This window comes from Neomonachus schauinslandi, chromosome 13 (assembly GCF_002201575.2).
Source record: "Neomonachus schauinslandi chromosome 13, ASM220157v2, whole genome shotgun sequence".
Taxonomy (NCBI): Eukaryota; Metazoa; Chordata; class Mammalia; order Carnivora; family Phocidae; genus Neomonachus; species Neomonachus schauinslandi.
In genome coordinates, this window is record NC_058415.1 from 1,236,495 (window position 1) to 1,258,485 (window position 21,991).

General features: G+C 50.5%; 1 protein-coding gene across 1 annotated transcript in view; it reads left to right on the top strand.

Annotated features, from left to right (window-relative positions):
• FAM120A (family with sequence similarity 120A) overlaps positions 1–21,552 on the top strand; it is a gene marked incomplete at its 5' end in the record, with an annotated part of 91,425 nt that extends 69,873 nt beyond the window's left edge. The window contains 7 exons of the mRNA XM_044920737.1: positions 4,001–4,115; positions 9,026–9,235; positions 10,949–11,132; positions 11,674–11,811; positions 14,270–14,411; positions 14,830–14,926; positions 19,648–21,552. Of these exons, the coding sequence (XP_044776672.1) occupies positions 4,001–4,115; positions 9,026–9,235; positions 10,949–11,132; positions 11,674–11,811; positions 14,270–14,411; positions 14,830–14,926; positions 19,648–19,959 (1,198 nt within the window). The remainder of the gene's footprint in view (positions 1–4,000; positions 4,116–9,025; positions 9,236–10,948; positions 11,133–11,673; positions 11,812–14,269; positions 14,412–14,829; positions 14,927–19,647) is intronic.
• Between the last annotated feature and the right edge of the window lie 439 nt (positions 21,553–21,991).

Below are 21,991 nucleotides of genomic sequence, written 5' to 3' on the forward strand. Positions count from 1 at the left end.
CCGGGGGCTTGGGGGCCTCCTGTAAGCAGGCTGGTCCACTTCCACTAGGAGAGTCTGTTCTACCTTCTGCATTTTGGGCTTGGGGACAGGCAGGTGACAGAGGCACTGCATGGTCCCCTGTGGCTCCACGGTACGACCTCAGGTCATGGGGGTGGGCTGAGTCGAGGCCTCACAGTTTGGAGGGGGTGGTGCATGGAAGGGCCAGGAGGAGGGGTCAGGGTTGATGTGTGCTCCTGAGGCCCTGGGGTCGGGCCTAGGTCCCGGGAGGGGAGGTGATAAGGCCCTGTGGGTGCCCAGCAGATGACCGTTCCTGGACAGAACCGGTTCTGAACTCCGGTTCGGCGGCTCCCCTCTCAAAAATCAACACTCGAGAGACAAGTCATGGTGGGAAAAGAGAGGTCGCTTTATTCAGAAAGCCAGCAACCGGGGAAGAGGGTGGACTAAAGTCTGGAAGGCCACCGTCCCCGTCCAGGCCAAGCGGGAGGGTCTTAGAGGGGGAGGTGCAGGGAATGGGGAGGGGGCTGCGAGCGGGAGACACGGTGCCCAGGCAGTCGGCTCTATGTCCACGGGACCCTGACAGACTTGCTGGCATCCGTGGCAGGTATTTTCGAATGTGGTCTGGCCTTATCTCTTGGGAGAGACTGGTCCTTCCCCCTCAAGGCCAGTGATCTGCAAATCCAAGGAGAGCAGGTTAGTTTGCTGCAGACGGCGACATCGGCAGCAAGAAGGGGCGCGTAAGCCTGAGGCTGCGGGAGTGCTGCCGCTAACCCTTGGCTGTGGTGGCCGCGTGGGGCAGGGCTGGGGGTCGGCCACAGGGCTTCCCTTTCTTTTTCTCTTTCCTTGTTTTTCCTTTTTGGGTTTTGTTCGTTTGTTTTGCATAACTTCGAACTTGAGCAAATTGTGAGAGGGGTTTGAGGAGTTTGCGGCTGTCCTTCACCCAGACTCCCTCCACACGCCCTTGAGTGGAAGTTGTGGGTGCGATGCCTCTGTCCCTGAGCTCTTGGGTGTGTGTTTCTAAAAACAAAGACACTGTCAAAATCAGAAAAGTCATCTTAGTTCAGCTCGTGCATATGTCTCTGTGAGATTTTGCCTGCTGTCCAGTGATGTGCATCAGCAACAGGAGATCTCTGCTCGTGCTTGCGTTCAGCTGCCGAGTCTCTTCCAGTCCTTGAAGCGTCTAGGCTTCCCCTGGGTTGATGCGGAGCGAACACTGGCTTGTCTGCAGATGTTCCGTCTTGTAGACAGCACGTGAACTAACGGGGCGGCAGCTTCAGGAAGCTGTCCGTACAAATGGGTTCCCAGACCTTGGCTGCCGCTCGTCCGCCCCTGACTAGACTGTTTCTCGGTCCGTGTGTTCCAGTGTCTCTTTCCAGTGAGGTTTGTTCCTGCCTCCAGGATCTTGATGCCTGTGTCCCTTCTGGGGCACTTGACACTGTGACCGCAGTGGGGGATGGGAGGATGGCAGCCACATCTCTAGAACCATGCTCACGAAGGGGGGATGGGGGTGGGGTGCACACCTGAGCCGAGGTTCAGTGTGGGAGTGGAGCGAGTGTTCAGAACAGGGCGGAAGGCGGCTTTCCCAGCGTACAGCCAAGACAGGCCCTCATCCCAGAGAGCTCACGTTCTCCTGAGCAGCGGGCTGGCTTCAGTCCTGGTGGGACTCAGGTCAGTAGGTAGATAAGGGGGTGGAGGGCTTGAGCCCCCAAGCGAGACGCAGACAGTTGGTGGCAGCTGTGCCCGCGCCCTAGGAAGCATAGCCTTCCCAGGAGGGTCACACAGGGACCTGCCTCTGCCTGGCCCCACAGACAGCCTCCCACTGTCTGCTCGTGTGGAGTGGCGTGGCAGGTGGGGGAGCAGGCCAGGCCGTTGTCCGTCACCTTTACTGATGACTGTGGGCATGGCCTGTGTGGTGTGGTTGAGTCCGACCTTTCTGCACATGCCTCGCTCCCTTGTGTATCCAGAAAGAGAGAGGTGAATGCTGGTTCTGTGAAAATGTGAATAGAAAGCCAAACGGGGGACATACCAGGGATTCTAACCAAAAACATTGTTGTTTAGCTAAACTGACTTTGGAGAGTCTTTGCTGCCAACAAAACCAGTCTGTCCCCAAGACGGCCTTTTTTCTCATTCATCATTTTAAAAGGAACAGGGGGAGGGGTGCTGGGGGAGGTGTTTGTGTCTGGTGGGCGCACAACGCTGAGCGGGTCTTAGGCCAGCGCTGTCCACGTGCATGTGCTCACGATGGCAGGTCTCGTGTTCTGCGCGTTTCATCACGATACAAGAGCAGCCAGGTGTGCAGCTGGAGTTTGTACACGGAGCAGTGTTTCCCACGGCCACTGCTGTCCGAGTGGGGGCCTTCGTGCACACCCGCTGTCTCGCATCGAGCCCTGACGCAGACCGTAGTCCCCCAGGCACACGGCACCCACCCCCTGCAGGGGTGCGGTGTTCGTCCCTGCGGACATCGACCGCTCAACGAAGTGAAGCTTACATCTCCGTTAAATACATCCAGCTAAATCTAAATACCATACAGATGCAGCGTCTACCGTTTGTTTGCCTTGAAATTTCCTCCTCGCACCATGTAATGTTCCTGCAAAGCGCGTAAGCTCTGCCGCCGTGTCCCCATCTCTCAGGTGGGGCGGGGTGGCCCCTGCCCTGGGGTTGCTGGGGCCGCGGGGCTTGGAGGTGGTATGTGCCCGTGTAGACCGGTCCCTGGTACCGGTTTTTATTGAAAATACTTCTCCTAATCTGCTGGATGGAACCTCCTTTGTTGCCTGTTCACTCACGTTCCCGTGGATGAATATTGATTATTACCAAAATAGGGCTCCACACCACCTTGTTCCTGCTTTTGTTGACTTAGATTTTAAGCTCTGAGAGAACTTCCTCAGCAGACAGGACTGGAAGGAGCTTTGTGAGGCATGTCACGGCTGTATCTGCTCTTTTTGAGCCACCCATCAGAGGTCACAGAGGGGTCTGTCACCCCAGGTTATTTTTAGCAATCAGCGGCAACTTGACTGGGTCGTCCTTCAGGTTTGCCAAGTGCAGGGCTGGGGCCCTCGGGCTCTTGCGGAGCCTCAAGCCGGGGCTGGGGTTGTCATGGAGGCAGGGCTTGTGGCGAGGTGAGTAAGGAAGAAGACCATGGATGCCTGGCGGTTCCCAGGCAGATGGCGCAGATGGATGTTTCAGATTTAAAAGTTGGTTTCAGGGGTGCCTGGGTGGCTGATTCGGTTAAGCGTCTGCCTTTGGCTCAGGTCATGATCCCAGGATCCTGGGAATGAGCCCCGCATCGGGCTTCCTGCTTGGCAAGGAGTCTGCTTCTCCCTCTGCCTCTGCCTCACACTCTGCCTACTTGTGCTCTCTCTGTCAAATAAATAAAAATTTAAAAATCTTAAAATAAAAGTCGATTTCACCTCCAGCTGCTCACACCAGAGCTGCCCCCGGGAGGTCAGCGTGTCCAAGGGTTGTGGGCACTGGTCTGGAGGCCGTGGTGTCCATTCTGGTCCCTTGGGCCCCGCTCTTTCCCCTCCCCTGGCGCTCTCCTGCAGTGTGGGAGCCTCTGGCGTGCACAGGTCTCCCGCAACACTCGCTCTTCATCAGAAGCTGCGTCTTTTTTATTTGGACCTAGAGTCTGCCTTCCAGGTATCCGGTCTTGAATTGAAATAAATAAATCATGTAAATTGGTGCTTACCTTGTATTTTCAGGGTTTGAATACCTTACCAGAGTGAAGTTGTACCAGAAATCACTGAGCAGCCGCTTTGCAGCGTGTGCAGATGTGGTGTGCTATTTTAATCACTCTGAAAGCAAACACTGTGTTGAGCCCAGGTGATGAGACACACGTTTGTAGCTGGTGTCATGCAGTGCGCATAAAGACACTGGGGGAGAACTCTCGGTGGTCCCCCCCGCCCAGCGCATGTCATCTGAGTGTCCCTAGAACCTGGATGCCAGGTTGTGTGTGTGACTGGTGACCGCTCCATCCTGACCCCAGACCCTCTCTGTCCACCTATAGGTATATGGTGCAGTGGCCTGGAGCACGGATCCTGCGTCGCCAGGAGCTGGACGCCTTCCTGGCTCAGGCGCTGTCCCCCAAACTCTATGAGCCTGACCAGCTGCAGGAGCTCAAGGTAATGGACAAGCCTCATTCCTTGTGTTGGGAAGCGTTGCTTCGGACTTCTGTGATGAGGGCTGACCTCACCGGGCAGAGCCGCTCAGAGCGCTAGACTAGAAAACTGAGCTGCGGACTTGGGAGCCTTCAGGGCAAAGGCAGTATCCTTCCCGGTGATGGAAACGGTCAAGTCTACTTCTGTCCGATAGAGGTTTTCCCTCGTTACCAGGGGGCGTTTACTCTTATTTTCACATCAGGAAGTAAACTTGCTTTTGTTTCAGGTGGGGACCCCGAACCCCAGGGAGGGCTTGGTCTTCAGGATTTTCTCACATCTGGCCAGGATTCTTTTCTCATTTCGTTCTGTTGTTCCTAATAACAGCATTCGTTTTCTCTAAAAAATAGTCTTGGCCCTCCTCGATTGTAAACCCCTTTAAAAGGCCACTTGAGGAACAGTGTTACGCCATCATCCCTGTGCCCCTTTTGCTTAGCATTTAACATCGTATTCCTTTTAAGTTTTCCTTCCAGTAACTCCTTTTGTTCTTTATTGTTTTGGCAACGTTAATTTTCTCCAAGTGGTCCCCTGATTTTTCGGGGTGCTTATCTTTTCAGTGCACTTGGGTTAGTCGCTGTGTTCGCACAGCTGTACTCGCTTTCTATAATGTCTGTACTAAACTTTAGAAAGTTTAAGACTTTCCAGAGTTAGCTAAATCAGTGGATCTACCTTTTCTTTTTAATGTACAGGGTTTTTGTTTTTTTTCCTTTGACATAGTTTTTTTTTGTTTTGTTTTTGTTTTTTAATACTTGATTTGTAATCAAATAATCTCTTTTGACAAATTGCCTTCACTTTTAGATCTTTTAGCCATTCTTTATGAAGGCATTCTTTCCCTGCAGGGCTGTTTGGGGCTCGCTTTATAGATACTCAGTATTCCACAGTTGGGGCCCAGTCAATGTCTGGTTCCCCTGAATTATTTAGTTATATTCAGTAATTTGGTGTTGAGTGGCCCTCGACTGTGCAGAGCCCTGGGTCACACGTGGTCGCCCTAGGCTTCTGATGACTTCGACACAAGCTAAGAAATAAGACAACAAAACTTAGAACCCACCCCAAATTATATTCTTTACTTTGCAGATCAAGCTTTTCTGTTTGTTAGACAGAAATTATTTTCATTTGTAATGTTTTTGAATTTAAGTTTTCGTTCTAGAGTATTTGGCTGGGTGTCCCCAAAAGGCTGGCCCTCAGCGCAGGCTCTCGCTTGCGTGCCCCCGGCTGGTGGTGCCATAGCTCTGTCTTCGTCCCCAGCCTGTGCTCAGGGGTGTTGTGAATACTTTGACTAGCGTGTGGTGCCATCCCTCTACCTCTACTTCCTGTTTCTCTTATTTAGATTATTACATCAGTATTGACATCCCAGTTCTGAAAATCAGACCGCCAGGTATCAGGTATGCCCACCAAGCCTTACTCACCATCAAGTTGCTTTTCCTCAAAGTTCATCTTCTCTCCCATATCCTTTTCATTTTGGATCAACACACAGGGTGTAACTTTTGAAAGACAGCCACACTCTAAGCTTTCATTTTGGTTCTTTTGAGGTCTTAGTGCTTTCATGGTTTTCTCCTGATCCTTCATCTGAAGCCAGGTGTTTCTAGAGCTGTGTTTAGAAAGACCCATTTTATGTGCAGTGACTTGAGGCCCGCCACTGTCCCTTCGGCTCTTGCTGGTCTGGAGGTCCGCCTTCCCTTCAAGGACGGCCTGCACTGCTGGCACTTCACTCCCAAGCAGCCCAGATTCCGTAGAGCTAGAAGGGGGAAATAGTATTCACTGGGGAGAAAGGTAGTTTTTTGTTTTTGGTTTTTTTTAAGATTGAGGATTCTCTCAGCTATCAGATTGAGAATTGATAGGAATAATCACTATTTAAATGCTACAGAAATCCCTAGGCAAAGCTGAGAGTCCTAAAATTCAGTGATAGAAAAGTTAATTTTTAAATTGCTTTTTCATTTAACCATTAAAATTTGTTATATATCGAAAGCAAGGATGATGCTTTTCCATGCAACGCCATTTCACTGTTTGGGATATAGTCAACTCTTGATTTTGGTGGTTGTCTTAGGGGCCTCTGTCCAGTTTGTGGATTGCCCAGACCCTATTTTTTTTCTCCCACTTTTGTCCATTCTATGCTTTTTAGAATAAAAAGGAGAAGAAAAATAAAAGACCCAGTTCTGACTTTGGCCTCTCGTTGGCTTTTCTGATGGGAGGTTTGGTGGGGAAAGATGTTGAAAGCATTAATTTAGAGTGACTTTGTAAGAGTGCTTGTCTGTGGGTGCTCAGTCTGCCCGCCGTGACCGTGAACAGCTGCGTGTCCGGCGTGGCTCCTCGCAGACGTGGTCTGCAGGGATCAACGGCCCTTGTTTTCCCTCCTGTATTTTTTAGGTGCTTCTCTTAGGCTGCCCGCATGAAGGTAGTGGTGAAGGTAAATCAGCACTGACCCTGTGCCTGGAGGAAGGCGGGGAAAGGGTCGGGAGAAGGACTTTTGTACAGGCTCGATATTTATCCAGTTTCTTTCTCTCCTGCTCTTGATGTCCTTATAATTGCTTTAAATTCTTGTAACAGTTTTGCCTACTCAGTGCAGAACATAAAAGATGGAGGAGGAGGAGCTCTACGACTGGATCAGGCCCCTGTGGCGCCTGCAAGAGTCAGGGTGCGTGCAGGTGAACATGGCCAATCAGAGGACGGGTCTGCGGCCCAGCAGAGAGGTGCTGGGCGGGGCAGCCTGACTGGCATTTGGTTCTTGAGCGAATTGGGCAGAGATTGAATTCCGTATTTGTATTTCCTATAAAGTCAGAGAATTGTGTCACTTTCTCTGGCTGAGGAACTTTGGATACTGCTGACGATTTTCTCTTCCTGGGTGTAAGGGAGTGAGGCTGGGATGCAGCTATCGCAGCTATACCCGCGACCCAGGGATCAGACTCCGGTGCTGCCGATGACCGGTGTTAGGACCCTGAGCACTCTGTGACTCCGTGTCCCACTCTGTAAAGTGGAGTGCTACGAGAGGTGTGTGTATCGCACAGTGGTCGAGACGTAAACGAGATAAGGCACGTGAAAGTGCGCACCGCAGTACCCGATACGTACGTGTCACGGTCCCTGGAGGTGTTACGTGGCGTTACTTGTGTAATTAGCATGTAGGGAAAGAAATACAAAACACTGTGTGAAGTAATTTAGAAAACTGTTTGGACGAGGCAAGATCTGCACAGCAGTTGAGATTTTATTTACATTATTTAAACAGCGTTTATTTGAGAATTTTTTCTGTGAAATTATGGTAGTTGTTAGTAAAACTAAATGACTTGATAATCATTTTTGAAACCCATGCAAACGGTTCTTTCACTGATGGTGAGTCTTTTTAGAATAAGTAGATATGTGTGTGGGTGAGGCCAACTCCCCACACCTCCCGTCAGCTGCCCGGGAGAGCCCTCCACGTCTGCCCGCCAGGCGGCGGGGGCTCCGTCCTGCACGGGAGGGGTGGCGTGTGCACGTGGCCACCACCGGGGACCGGGCGCTGGCAGCAGCTTCCCCAGAAGGCACTGCTGCCCTGCGGGACAACACTGGCCACCCCTGGCTTCCCCGTGGCCCCCTCACTGCGAGGCCACATTCCCAGGGTCAGCTTTCCAGGAGGAAGCACTCCCACTTTCTGCTTCGAGACTCTCAGAGGGGAAGGGACTTTTCCACTTCAAATGAATTCTTTCTCCATTTTGTTCCTCTCTTTCTGTGTTTTCTGCTCATAAATATAAAAATGCACCCAGCCCCATCAGGCAGCCCTGCCTGCCCTCAGCCGAGCACGGTATCCCTCCCAGTGAGGCTGGAGGCTCCAGAGAAGCCGCTCCCAAAGCAGGGGCTGGCGGGCTAGGCTGCGGGCATGGACAGGCTTTTCCAGGTTTGGGAAAATCCAAAAAACAGAGGTTGGAAAACGGCGTTAGCTGATTGTGGGGATGTTGGCACGAAATGGCAGATGCTCATAAATTCATCATTTTCTGGCATGAGCATGACCTTTTCCCTTTTTAATGAAAAGCCAGGGCACCTGCCACTTTTAGGCATTGCTTAGTGGGTGCCCCGTAAAGAATGCATTCTTGGGACAGCATCACCTTAGAAAGTAAGCATGCAGGGCAGGAAGACAGAAGCCAGACAGTGAGAGCTCGGTTCTGGATAATCCACAAACCAGGTCCTTCGTAGACAGACGATCAAGAGTTGACTGTATCTGTCAGTGTTCCTTGCCCAGCGCACCAGGTGCGAGCAGAGAGGGCGGCAGCACCAGCGGGGGGGCCAGGAGAGATAGTCTGCATGGTCCAGACACAGTGTTTTTGTTGTTGTGTTCTCCATTTATAAGCTATCCATTTCTCCCGAAACATTTGACAGTCTCATTAATGAGTTGCTATCTAAAACATTAACATATAAAATGATACAAACATGAAGTACAGGTTTTAGAATGAAATTATACTGAGTACTTTTTTAATATAATGACTTGAAAAATGTAGAATCTTACTAGAATGTTCCTTGTTATAATCTTTCTGTTCCTACGTTGGCAGCATGTAGGATCTGCAGTGTGACTTGTTGTCATGCGTGAGTTGTGGACTTCCTGAGCGCTAAGGAGACTCCTGGTAGTCTGTTATTGTGTGGCGTCAGCCACAGCGCGGTCTCACTGTGCGCTGGTACAATGCTTTACAGTTCCACATTGAAATAAGCAGTATGTTTATACAGCGGTGTCTTAAACGTAAATCCGTTAAGTAACATAAAAAGTCTGTGCTCAGGTAGGCCAGCGCTAGGGTCACTGTGCTTAGGGGCGTTTGGTGGAGGGGTGTCCACGTTAACTGTGGAGAGCTGTAGTCAGACGCTGCGAGAAGCGGGGCCTGTCGTGCTCTTACTCCACGGAAATCACTCTTTTCCGTTTAAAGATTGAGAACCTCGACCCCCGAGGCATTCAGCTGTCAGCTCTCTTCATGAGTGGTGTGGACATGGCCCTGTTTGCGAACGACGCGTGTGGCCAGCCGGTGCCCTGGGAGCACTGCTGCCCTTGGATGTATTTTGATGGGAAGCTCTTCCAGTCCAAGCTCCTCAAAGCAAGCCGGGAAAAGACCCCACTCATCGACCTCTGTGATGGTCAGGTCAGTTGCGGGGAACGTCGGTGGGGGGCAGAGAGGAGGGGCTGGCCGCCTCAAACCAGGATGCAGGAACGTGCGCTGGCTCCTGAGCCCGGGCCAGCCCCGCGTGTGCGTGAGTGACCGTGCAGGCCGCGGGTGCCGAGCTCCGGATGTAGAGGTGGCGTGCTGTACCTACCTGAGCACTCAGTCACCAGACACTGAACCTTGCTCCTGGGGGTCATACGGGGCTGGGTTTCTACCGGCCTCTGGCCACATCTCTGTCAGCAGCTCCATACGCTGCCTTGTTTATGTGTGTTTCTGTTGCCAGACATCTCGATGGACATATATTGCTCACTCACATTGTCCTCACGGCCGTAGCACTCTAACAGCCTGAACAAAGTGCATGTGACACACGGGCTTTCTCCACAAGGCACATCCCACAGCCTGGCACTTAGGGACACGAGCCAGCACACAGCACGATGCTCGGGCCCATTTCAAACAGCAGAATCACCCACAGAAACACAGAAACGTGGCACTAAGTAGACGGTGTAAAATCTGAAACAGGATGGCAGAGCCCTGGTGGCACCTCCCACCTCACCCTGCTCTGCACGGGTCTGCGGATCGCCACGAGAAGGTCACGAGCACTGATTCGGGGTTACAGATACATTTCAGCAATAGGTGAATCCACAGACGTGGAACTTGTGGATAAGGAGGGACCATGCTTGTGTGAAATCCTGGTTTAAGCATAAGGTGAAGTCGGCTGTCAGGTGATCTTGTCCCATTGCATGAAAGAGGCTCACGTTTGCTGCAGGCTTCTAACTACGTATTCTCCCCGAGCCACATGGCTCCCAAGTCAGCCTCAGTCTGAAGACAGATTCATGGGGTGTGCGGGTTTTCAGAGCCTCGGATCAAGAATTGGTGTTGCTGTATGTCTTTATGTATTTATTAACGAAAGACACTCCAGGCGAATGTTGTAGGTGTTTTTTCACAGTGAATTTGATGCACACGAGCAGTGTTGGGCGCGTCTGTGTGGTTGACGTTACCCTCTGTGACGTGACCCCCTCGGGCAGCTCCCTGTCTCACCCCAGTGCGGCCACTGTGTCTCAGAGTGCTCGGTATCATGCGCAGCACACACCGGCCTGAGCGCTCAGTCCGTGGGCACTGTCTGCGCTGTAGCGTGACCTGTCTGGACTCAGCCGCTGGTTTCCAGAACCAAAACAGCACTTTCAATTAAGAATTCCTGTGGGGCGCCTGGGTGGCTCAGTTGGTTAGGCAACTGCCTTCAGCTCAGGTCATGATCCTGGAGTCCCTGGATCGAGTCCCGCATCGGGCTCCCTGCTCGGCGGGGAGCCTGCTTCTCCCTCTGACCCTCCCCCCTCTCATGAGCTCTCTCTCTCTCTCATTCTGTCTCAAATAAATAAATAAAATCTTTAAAAAAAAAAAAAAAAAAAAAAAAAGAATTCCTGTAGTAAATGGTTTTTGCCTGGAAATAAGCCAAGAAAGCCGGGGTTTTAGTTGATGTTTGTCTGGGATCGAGGTCATGGGAGCGAGAGGTATCTGTTCATTGCGTTTTCAGTCTTGCTTGCCTTCCGTACGAAGTGTGGCTACGCAGACCGTGACTTGTGGGAAGTATGCAGACGTGTCCTGGCAGTTGGCGTGTCTCACTCTGTCCCGTCCGTTCCAATTCAAGTGAAGCCTTGTGAGCCACGTTTTCACGTGCCGGCACTTGACTTGCAGGCTGAGCAAGCTGCCAAGGTGGAAAAGATGCGGCAGAGCATCCTGGAAGGGCTGAACCTCTCCCGGCAGAGCCACCCACTTCCCTTCCCGCCGCCCGCGGCGCTGCCTTTCTACCCTGCCTCCGTGTACCCCCGGCACTTCGGGCCCGTCCCCCCGGCTCAGGGCCGGGGGCGGGGCTTTGCAGGTGAGTGTGCAAGCGCTTTCGGGAGGGACCGGCAGTGTGGGGGGACAGGCGCACATGCCATGTGCACCATGTGTAGCCCCGTGGTGGCCCATGTCTTGCTGTGCTGGGAACTGGTAATTAATCGTCAGGCTTGTGATGAAGTTTGCAGCACCAGCTTTTCAGGAGAGACCAGCGCAGACTCGACTCCCGAAGCCGCGATGAGGAAGGGAGAGAGGGAAATACAACCTGCTGCAGAGATTAGGTGTTAGGGTTGGTCGGCTCACGTCTGGGGTGCCAGAGGAGTCCTCTCCGCCAAGGCCACCCTCCCCTCCCCCCTCCCCCTCCCCCCCTCCCCCTCAGCCAGTGGCTGAGCCCCTGTGGTTGACAGTTCAGAGTTATTCCAGTGCTGGTGAGGGGGGCTGGGAGACCCCCTTCCTGGCAGCTGGTGGTGTGGGAGCAGCAGCTGAAGGAGACGGGGTCGCTCTGCCCAGAAGTCCACCGGCGGCTCCCCCCGAACCTGCTCCTCATGGCTTCTCCGTCTCTCTCCACCCGGGTCCCACAGGAGTCTGTGGCTTTGGAGGCCCCTATGGGGAGACTGTAGCGACAGGCGCTTACCGTGCCTTCCGAGTGGCAACGGCAGCGGGGCACTGCGGAGCCTTCTCCGGCGGTGACAGCAGCAGGACTAGCAAGTCGCAGGGTGGTAATTATGCCATGCCTTCTCCTAGAGCTTCGCTGCCCCGCCTGGCCCCCCTCTGCTGTCCCGGCCCGGCACCACATCCTTTCCGCTAGGCCCGCTCCAGCCCCCTCCACCCCCAGGTCTCTGCCTTGCAGCGGGGCCATCGGGTGTCCACATGGCCCTGTGCGCCCGGCCCCAGCATCGCCTCCTGTCCTGGGACAGGCTGCCTGACGGTGCCCGTTGGTGGGCTGCTCCCCCGGCGAGAGAGGACGAGCTGGTGTAGAAGGTTCCGAGGCCGTAGCAGAACTCCTGGCACAAAAACTTTCCACAGACTGGTTCATAGGAAACATTTTTAAAGAAAGTTCTAATACCACATATATAAATGAGTTTATTTTAAATTCCCTTTGCTTCTCTTCTTGTATGTGTTAGTCTTACAAGAGAGAAAAAAGTCTTAACATTTAGTTTTGAAATAACGTCTTGTGATTTTGCTGTAATTAGAGCTTGTGACTCGTAGCTTTGTCACATGTCCTGTATTTTGGGACTGCAGAGTTAGACCCGGCCATCCCATCCACATTACAGGGCTCTTCAGATACATTTTTGAGTAACTTTAGGATAGGCAAGTCTTTCTCTCCTGCCCAGGGATGTTTTTCCAGCTCAGCTCCTTGGGGCTGGAGGGAGAGCTCTTCTGGAGCAGTAAAGACTTGCAGGCCAGTGCAGCGCCCCCTACCCCCCCACAGGGCTCTGGGGCCATTTCTCCCCCTCACCGGCCCCGCATGCCCCTCTCCTGCCTCCCACCGGCGCTTTTCTTCCTGCCCACGCCATGCAACGTGCAGTGACTCGTGCTCTCTGCTTCACCATTGGCTTCAGCTCCGTGCACCCCTTGTCTGGACACTCATGTCAGTGTGCAGTTGGGATACAACTCTGGGTGGGCTGGTGGCTATGGACACTGTGGGGTCAGAAGTAGTTTCTTGAGAGGCGCCTGGGTGGCTCAGTTGGTTAAGCGACTGCCTTCGGCTCAGGTCATGATCCTGGAGTCTCTGGATCAAGTCCCGCATCGGGCTCCCTGCTCGGCGGGGAGTCTGCTTCTCCCTCTCATCCTCCTCCCTCTCATGCTCTCTGTCTCTCATTTGCTCTCTCTCAAATAAATAAATAAAATCTTAAAAAAAAAAAAAGTAGTTGTTTCTTGGGCTGAAATGGCAAGGGGAACCTGTTTCATAACTTCCCCCAAATTGTGTCTGGAGCTCAGCTCTGCATTGTCTAGTGGAGTAACCGTCGGCCACCATGGCTCTTGAGCACTTGACCTGGGCTCGTCCAAGCTGAGCTGGGCCCTAAACACAATATACACATCCAATTTTAGACCTAACATAGAAAAAAGAATACAAAATATCTCATTAGTAGTTTTTATATTGATCACACATTGAAATAATACTATTTGGGATATATTGGGTCAAATAAAACATTATCAAAACCTGTTTCATCTGTTTTTGTATTTTTTCAGTGTGGCTGTTAGGAATGTGAGGCTTGTCGTAGATCTGCTTGGGGGGCAGTGCTGTGTGTCAGCCAACTGTCACGTTGAACACCTGGATGATGGAGAGTGTGTTAGAACCCATTCCATCTGCCAGGAAAGAAGAAGCCTGAGGTTCTGTTCTGCTTGGTTTTTATCAGAAGTTTTGCTGTCAGTTAGTTGAGAATTTTCTCAGTTTAGTCAGAAAACCTTAGAAAATGCAGGCTGTATGTAGCTAATAGAAGTTAATGAATACAGTGGATGTTTGTGACCCCACGTAAAGGAATTCTAATTTAACAATACAGTGAGAAATAACAGCCACGTTTACTGGTTAACTTCTGTAATGTTTGGTGAAGGCAGGAGACTTGGAAGCAGTTACGGGAAGAGAAAACATTGAGTTTGCAGGTGTCCACCTTGGTGGTGAAGGGGGTTCCTGAGCACCCAGTGGTAGCACTTTCTTGAACCTATTTCAGGCTAAAAGCCTTGCACAGTTTGCATTTGTAGCTTTTCAGTTGCCATGAGTTCTATGAATAGCCAACATGTTTGCTTACTCTCAGGTGTATTTTTAACAACAGTTAAAACCATTAAAATCAGGGCGCCTGGGTGGCTCAGTTGGTTAGGCGACTGCCTTCGGCTCAGGTCATGATCCTGGAGTCACTGGATCGAGTCCTGCATCGGGCTCCCTGCTTGGCAAGGAGTCTGCTTCTCCCTCTGACCCTCCCCCCTCTCATGTGCTCTCTCTCTCTCATTCTCACTCTCTCAAATAAATGAATAGAATCTAAAAAAAAAAAAGAAAAAACAAAAACCATTAAAATCAAATGATGTGCACATAGATACTTTACGTAATAAATAAGTCTTCACAAAACAAGGGAAGGGGGTTTTACATGAAACGTAAACCACAATTGAAAAGAAGTTGCTTGCTTGTTTTTGCTATTTTTAATTCTGTGATTGTCAAGATTTGTTCTATTTTTTCTGCAGGAATCCAGCCAATACCTTCTCAGGGAGGGAAGCTAGAGATAGCTGGCACTGTGGTTGGCCACTGGGCTGGGAGCAGACGGGGCCGTGGGGGCCGTGGGCCTTTCCCCCTACAGGTAGTTTCTGTTGGAGGACCAGCAAGAGGGTAAGTTCTGAAAATGTGTTTGTATTAATAAGAAAACAGCCTCTTCTTTCAATTATGACTTTACTAGGAACATTTTTATATCATTAGATACATTCTTTGATGTCCCTGTTTGTGGTTACAAAGGATTCCATTATATATAGTATTATGTAGTTGTTTTAACCATTATTAAATAATTATGCACACATTATTCAATTAACTGTTTTTCAATATTCAAAAAAAGTAACATTTTTGAAGTGTGTTGTTTTTCAAATTGAATGCACTGGATATGGACCAAAACCGTAAGATTGATTTCTTGGAATGTTGGGATAAATCCATGGTGTGACACAAGTCTACCGCATGAGATGGACGTCATTTTAAATGCCTTAGCTGTCTTAGCAGATTCAAGCCTGTGTGCTTCTGTCATCTTTTATCCATTCAGGCGTCCAAGGGGAGTTATTTCCACCCCGGTGATCAGAACGTTTGGAAGAGGTGGACGGTATTATGGCAGAGGCTATAAAAACCAGGGTGTGATTCAGGTAATCCGCAACTCGGGGCGGTGGCGCACTCCGAGGGCCCCGGCCTGTGGGCTCGTCCTTCGGTGCCTGGGTCTAGACGGGGAGTGCTGTGGTGTTTCTGTAGCTGTCGAGTGTGCATCTAACACAGTGGTGGCGCGAGGCGGGACCCCTCAGCCCAGTGGGGCCGCCGTTGTCATGGGTGCCGAAGAGTATGGTCTCCTGGTCACAGCTGCATGGGGGGTGTTCCAGGGCTGTCAGTGGCGTTTATGTTCTAAAACGTTATTTAGGTAAATAGCAGTTAGGGTTTAAGAAGAAAACTGAAATCTTTTTCTTCTCCTGGACCACCTTGACTAGCTTGTGAGGGGACAGAGTCATGTACACGTCTCCATGAAAAGAAATGGCATTTCAAGACCACAGTCTGGGTGCCCATGGACCCCGATGCCGTGGGGTCGGTCACTGTTCCTCGTGTTCTGTGTGCAAACGCCTGGACACACAGTCCTGTTTCTTTGTGCAGAAACACACACATGACATGCGTGCTTTTTATTACGTTTTTTTAAGATACAATCCTCATGAATTCACACTGATGTTTATAATTTAAACCAAGGGCTTTTACTGTCACAGGACTTCTGTTGAATCTCTTCCTTTCCTCACACTGAATCACTGTTTCTGGGCTTTTCCTGTGACCAGGGCTAGAGGAAGTACGTGAACTCGAATGTACCGTGTGCACACAGACACACGCGTGTGTATGCCGCTGCTTTTCTTCGGTGAAATACCTCAGTTTATATGGACTCTTCTAATTCAAATTTAAGACTTTGGAAATTTGACCTAAACTTTACTGTTGGTATCTATGTGTCTCTTCTTCCACCGCGAGAACCCGGGCATGATTGAGTTAGAGTGCCCCCGGACTTGTCATTGGCTTTGTCCCAGCTGCATGCACAGTGGCTCCGTCCCCCGGCGCTCGCGTTTCTGATGGTAGCTGTGCTGTTACCGATCGCGTTGTCCCGGCACACAGCCTTGACCTGCTGCCGCACCGTGGCCTATCTGCCCGGCTCTCTGTGGAAGCGTGTCCTCTGCCAGCGCTATCCCTCGAGGCTCTCCTCAGCACACTTCACAGGGAGGGCCCAGTGGAAACGAGGGCACGTTTGAAAGCACTTTGCTTTCCTAACAATCAAAAGCGGTGGTTCTTACCTCCCCTTCAGGTGTCTCATGCACGTTCTGTCATTTTCTTCTGTCATAAAGCTTTACGTCAAAGACTAATAATAAAAGAATTGTCTTTCCCTTGGAAGTCGTTGGGGCTTTGGCCCAAATGCCCAAATTGTTTTTGTTTCTCTGCCAAGGTTTAGTGATGCATCCCGCTGCTGGTCGTTCTGGGTTGGTGCTCTCGGCCACAACGTGCTCTTTCTAAACGCAGTTTCAGATCTTGTCTTACATCAGAAAGTTTTCTTGGACTACTGGTTTTTCATTTCTCTTGTTTCTCCTTCCTGGCTTTCATCTCTGGCACTCCTGTGGAGCTCATCCTGTGTCTCTTGTCGGTGTTTGGCATGTTCTCCGCTCCCTGGGGGTCTTCTTTTGAGACAGAACTCACCTGCTTCAGGTGGACAGTGCAGTCTGTTCTTACTGGCATGCAGCAACCCTGCTAATTCCCGAACATTCACCACCCCAAGAAGAAAGCCCTTACTCAGGAGCAGCCACGTCCCAGCCCCTGGCAGCCACGGGCCTGCTTTCCGTGGCTGTGCTCTGTGTGCGAGTCCCGGAAGTGCACTGTTGCAGCGCAAGCACGTCGCTCCGTTTGTTGCTGCGGACGCTCCACCGGGGGACGGGGCACATCTTGTGTATCCATTTATCAGCTGATGGACATTTAGGCTGTTTTCACTGTTTCGGCTGTTACGAGTGATGCTGCTGTGGGCATCTTTGTATAGGTTCGGGTTTTCCCCAGCTTTATTGAGATGTCAGCAGTATAGGTAGCATGGCATTAGTCCCAGGTGTACATATTGCAGAGTGATCGCCACCGTAAGTCTGGTTGACCTGCATCACCTCAAATAGTTACAAAAATGTATTTTCTTGTGATGAGAACTTTTGGTATCTCTCTTAGCAGCTTTCAGATATGCACTATTGTTCACTACAGCCTTTGCCGTCAGGTGTTTGCATGGACAGACGTCCCATTCCTCTGGGGGTGATTCCTGGGACCTGTGGGCATTCTGCATTCATGCACTTGAGGAACGGCCAGACTCTCTGCGGCGGCTGCACAGTTTTCCCTTCCCGCTAGCCGTGCACGAGGGTCTGCGTTTCTCCGTGCCCTCGCCAGCGCCACTTACTGTCCATACTTGAGTTTAGCTGTCTGGTTGGGTATCTCACTGTGGTTTGACTTGAATTTCCGATTTTAAGCTATTCTTCCTTTTTGCCATCTTCATGTATTACGATGTTCACTTGCTGTTGTGTTTCCCTAGTTGGGTCTTCGTTTCCGGCGCCGTCTTTGTTTCTGTTTTGGACCTCCCCTCCGTCTCCCACCCCCCCTCCGGGCTTTCTTGGTCTGCTCCGTGCTGCTCCTCTGGGTCAGGTGCTGGAGCCGAGGCACGGCGGCCCGCAGGGGTGCGGTTCCTTCCCTGATGTTCTTATGCTGTGTTCTGACGGCTCCACCTCGGTGCCTCCTGTTGCTCGTTTTTAGGTGGCGTCAGTGTTCTTGCCCCTTGAGAAGCACAGATAGTGAAGGGCAGCTGGCCTGCGAGCGTCTGTGGCCTGTCTGTCTTGTTGGTGTTGCAGCCGCCCGGGAGGGTCGAGTGTCAGTGGGCGGAGGAAGCAGTGCCACCCTGTGCTCGGGGTGCCCTTCGGGGGGGCATGTAGTGGCCAAGGCTTATGGGAAGACTTGGCTGTAGAAAGAGGGCACGTCTGTTTCTGAACAGGTGCAGTCAGCATTCCTGCTCCCTCCGCTGGCATCGTCTGTACCTGCCCCCATGGTTTCCAGACAGTGACTGTGGGGAGCCCCCAGTCAGCCGGCCCATGCTGCCAGCCCTGGCGACCCTGCTGCACATGTCTCTCTAGTGGAAGTGGGCTTTTCCCTCAGAGAGTGAGGGCTTGGAGGTTGGAAAGCTTTGATGTTACCTTTTTCCCCGCTTTGCCCTCTTATACTTTTGTATTATTTTTCTTATAAGGTTCCAACAAAATGACAGTAGTATTGACTTATGGAAAAGCTCACATTCGTATTTCTGAACTCTGATTGAACACTAAAGTGAGAAGACCCGTGGGAATGGAGCCCAGAGGGGAACCAACCCAGGAACCACCAGCATGCAAGATGGCGTGCCGGAGGCGAGGGCGACGGGCACCTCCAGCCCCACTTGGCTGAGCAGGGAGGGCCTTTTTTTCAACCAGGCAGACACCCTGGTTTTCAGAGTAGGGAAGACTGGAGACCAGACACGCTGCCGTCTGGGGTTGAAAGGGAAGGAATGCAGAGCTGGGAGATCTGTAGGCGGCTTTCAGGTTCTGGGTCTTAGTTTCTTCACTGAAAGATGACCATTTGAAGGCAAAGACGATTAAGGTTTTCTTCGGCAATGTGTCTGCCTCTGACAGTGGTTCTCAGCCCACTGGTGATGTCGCCCCCCTGAGGGCCATTGGCTTATTTGGGGGACATTGTTGATCACCACAGCTCAACCTGCAGGCGCTTCTGGCTTCTAATGGGCAGAGGCCAGTGATGCCCACCACTCTGTAGCACACAAGACAGCCCACGGCAGAATGATCAGGTCCAAGATGTCACGGTGCCAGGCTGAGAAACCCATGGTATAAGATGTAAGCACCTGGAAGATCTCGGGCTGTCTTCCTTGTCTTTCAGGACATGAGCTGAATCACTCTAAAAGTTCATATTTTTCCAGAATTACTTTTAAATCTGTTAAGAGGAGCAGAGAGACCCGTTCAGAAGAGATAAGTCACAAACATATGTGGCGATTATCAGCTTAGACTTATTTCTTGTTGGGTTGTTCAGAGAGGACTTAGGTTTGCCTCCATTTCCCAGTAGAAATGGGTCTCCCACAGACCGTGACAGGCAGACGTGTTAGTTGGTGAACATTTGGGGGAGTCGTAGTCTGAAATTTCAGAGAGGATTTATTGAGGGGCGGTGTTAAGGTAGAACTGGTACTACCCAGAAGGATTAGGTAGAGCTCAAGTGGGGCTCTCCTGCATGGCCAGGATATTAGCTACAGAGAAGTGGAGGGAAGGGGTCCCAGGATGAACCTGCTGAGACAAGCTCCTGCCAGTGGCAGCTCAGTCAGAAATAAGACAGAGTGTATTAGAGTGTAGACTATAGAGGCACAGACTAGAGAGAGTATGGAGTGTAGACAGTGTAGACTGTAGAGAATGTGCGTACACGAGAGTGAGGTACAGACCAGAGTAGGTAGGTGTATGTACTCTGCAGGTGCTAGAGAACATAGGCTCAGGTATGGAGTACATAGAGCATACAGACTATAAATCCATACAGGGTGCGGACTATGTAGACAGACTGTGGAGAACATAGACTGGAGTGTATGGAGAGAAGGGTAGAGAGAGTGCGCAGGTGCACAGGGAGTGTAGAGAGTACGGGCTGTGCAGCCCACAGAGTACGTAAGGGCAGCGAGTACACACCGTGAAGAGCACACCCATGCCGTGCATTCCGCTGTTGAATCTGAAGCAGGCGGTGTCAGGCCTTGGTAGGCATTCCTTCTCTCCCACTGTTTATCAAAGCTGCTTTATTGCTTGTTGTCCTTGATTTTGACCAGGGCAAGCCTCCTTATGCTGCTTCAGCGGAAGAAGTGGCCAAAGAACTGAAGTCAAGATCCGGGGAATCCAAGTCGTCCGCCGTGTCTTCAGATGGGTCCCTGGCTGAAAACGGAGCGGTGGCTGAGGAGAAGCCTGCTGCCCAGATGAACGGGAGCGCAGGCGACGCCAGGGCCCCCAGCCACTCGGAAAGTGCCTTGAACAATGACTCTAAGACGTGCAATACAAATCCTCACTTAAATGCACTAAGTACAGACAGTGCTTGCCGCAGAGCTGATGCTCTGGAGGCTGCTGTCTTAAAGAAAGAAGAGTAAACTTATTTTTTATAGAGGGTGAAGGATGCTGGAAGGGTAGGATTCAGGAATATCTGGAGAGAAAGAGAGCCTACAGTTATGTACATTTTTTCCTTTCCGTAAGAGAAAAATGAGGACTTTGGAAATTCGGATCCCTCTTTGATATCAGAGATTTAAACAACACATTTTTAGTTTTAACCAGTTGTAGTCAAAATGCTACAATAAAACAAAAAGAGAGAAAGAAAATGAAGAGCATTTGACTCCCACACTTAAAATGAAGTACACACAAAGTTTAAACTGGTTATGACAAAAGCCTATAGTTGTGTTTCTTGAACTATAAAGAAAACAAATTTTGGCAGTCTTTAAGTATATATAGCTTAAAATATCATTTTTAGCATTTGGCACCATATGTATGCCATTATCTTTGATTTTGCATTACTGTTCACAAGAAAGCTTTGTCTAAGGCTTTGATTTTATGATTATGAAAGAAGTAAGGCACACCACGGTTTTTCTTTCTTACTTAAATCTCATCACTGTTGATGTGGTTCTTTTGTGTTAAAAAAAAAAAGTGCAACTATCAAAACTAAAAAATTATAGAGTAATATTGCCGTTCTGCTGATTTTAAATATGCAGTACATCATACTTACTTTACAAGCAAGTTAAATGGAGATAAAGTTGAAATCATAGAAGATGCAGATGACCTTTCAAAATCAACACAATGTGTTCTGAAACTTTTCGTGACTTAATACCATGCATCTGTGATCAATGAACTATGTGGTTTTGATCGGACGTAGACCATTAGTGCTACTACTTGAGCTAACCTTCTGCATGGTTCATAATTTTTAAAGTGTGTAGTTAATATTATGCATGTTATTGTCCTTCCATTCTTACCAGTATGTGCCCATTTGCAAAACAAAATGCTAATAATCAGTAATAGTCCTATAAAAGATGTTAACTCTGTTTAGTCATTGACTGATCTTGCTCTAACCTTAAAATTTTGTGATTATTGACCTCTGTTGCATTTATTCTAAAAACCCCCCCAAAATTATCTAGCTGTTTCAAATATCAACATTACCCTGGTGTATTCACTGCTGTATGCATTATTGTTCTTTGTTGCTGTTTTATGCCTTCATATTAGCAAAATATGAAATTCTGTGAAAAACAAAAAAAAAATCCCTTTGATCTTAAAAAAAAAAAAAAAAAAACAACCTCCCCTTCTGTAGCAGGAAACAAATTGCTTGTTCTTGAGAACTTTCCCATCAAGAATTTAGTAGAAGCAGGTATACTTATATCATTTTGATGTTTTTGTTACTGTTTCCAAACAATGTACTTTGAAATCAGAATCACTTCTTATTCGTTTTCATATAATTCTCCTGATGCTCTTCATCACACATTAGTGATCAGAAATGAGATGTAATTCCCCAATCCCTGCCCGCGAGACCTGAGTAGGATCTTACTGTAAGTTGAAGGGAGTTCTGCCCTAACTCATGGATTGTGCAAGAATGAACTGCTGTTGGGTCTGACTGATTGTAGGTGGGTTGTGGAGTGCTGTACCGAAGGCTATTGAATGCAACTTACAATGCTTAATAAAAATCTTTATTCTTTTAGTATAAACACGGCGTGGCTTCCAGATTCCGCCAGGACCGCGGCGGGGGCGCCCGGGGTGGGGGGCCCAAGCCTCGCCGACGACACACACACCGGGCCGGTCCTCGGACCGCAGACTGGGGGCGCCCGGGGGCTCGGGGTGGGGTGGGGGTCCGAGCCCCGCCGACGACACACACACCGGGCCGGTCCTCCGACCGCAGGCTCGGAGACCAAGCAGAGCGCGCTGGGCGCTGCTGCTGCTAATGCCCACATCAGCCATCAGCGGGGCTCCCCCGCCGGCCCTGCCCACCCGCCACTGTGGCGTTTCCATGGTCGCTCAGGCGACAGCGCTGGGGACGAGCCTGCCGCGGGTATCTGGGGGAAGCCAGCCACAGCACCCGGGACTCGCAGAGGACCGGCGCGCTTCCGGCCTGCGCACGGGGGCGGGGCCTGAGCCGCTTCCGGCCTG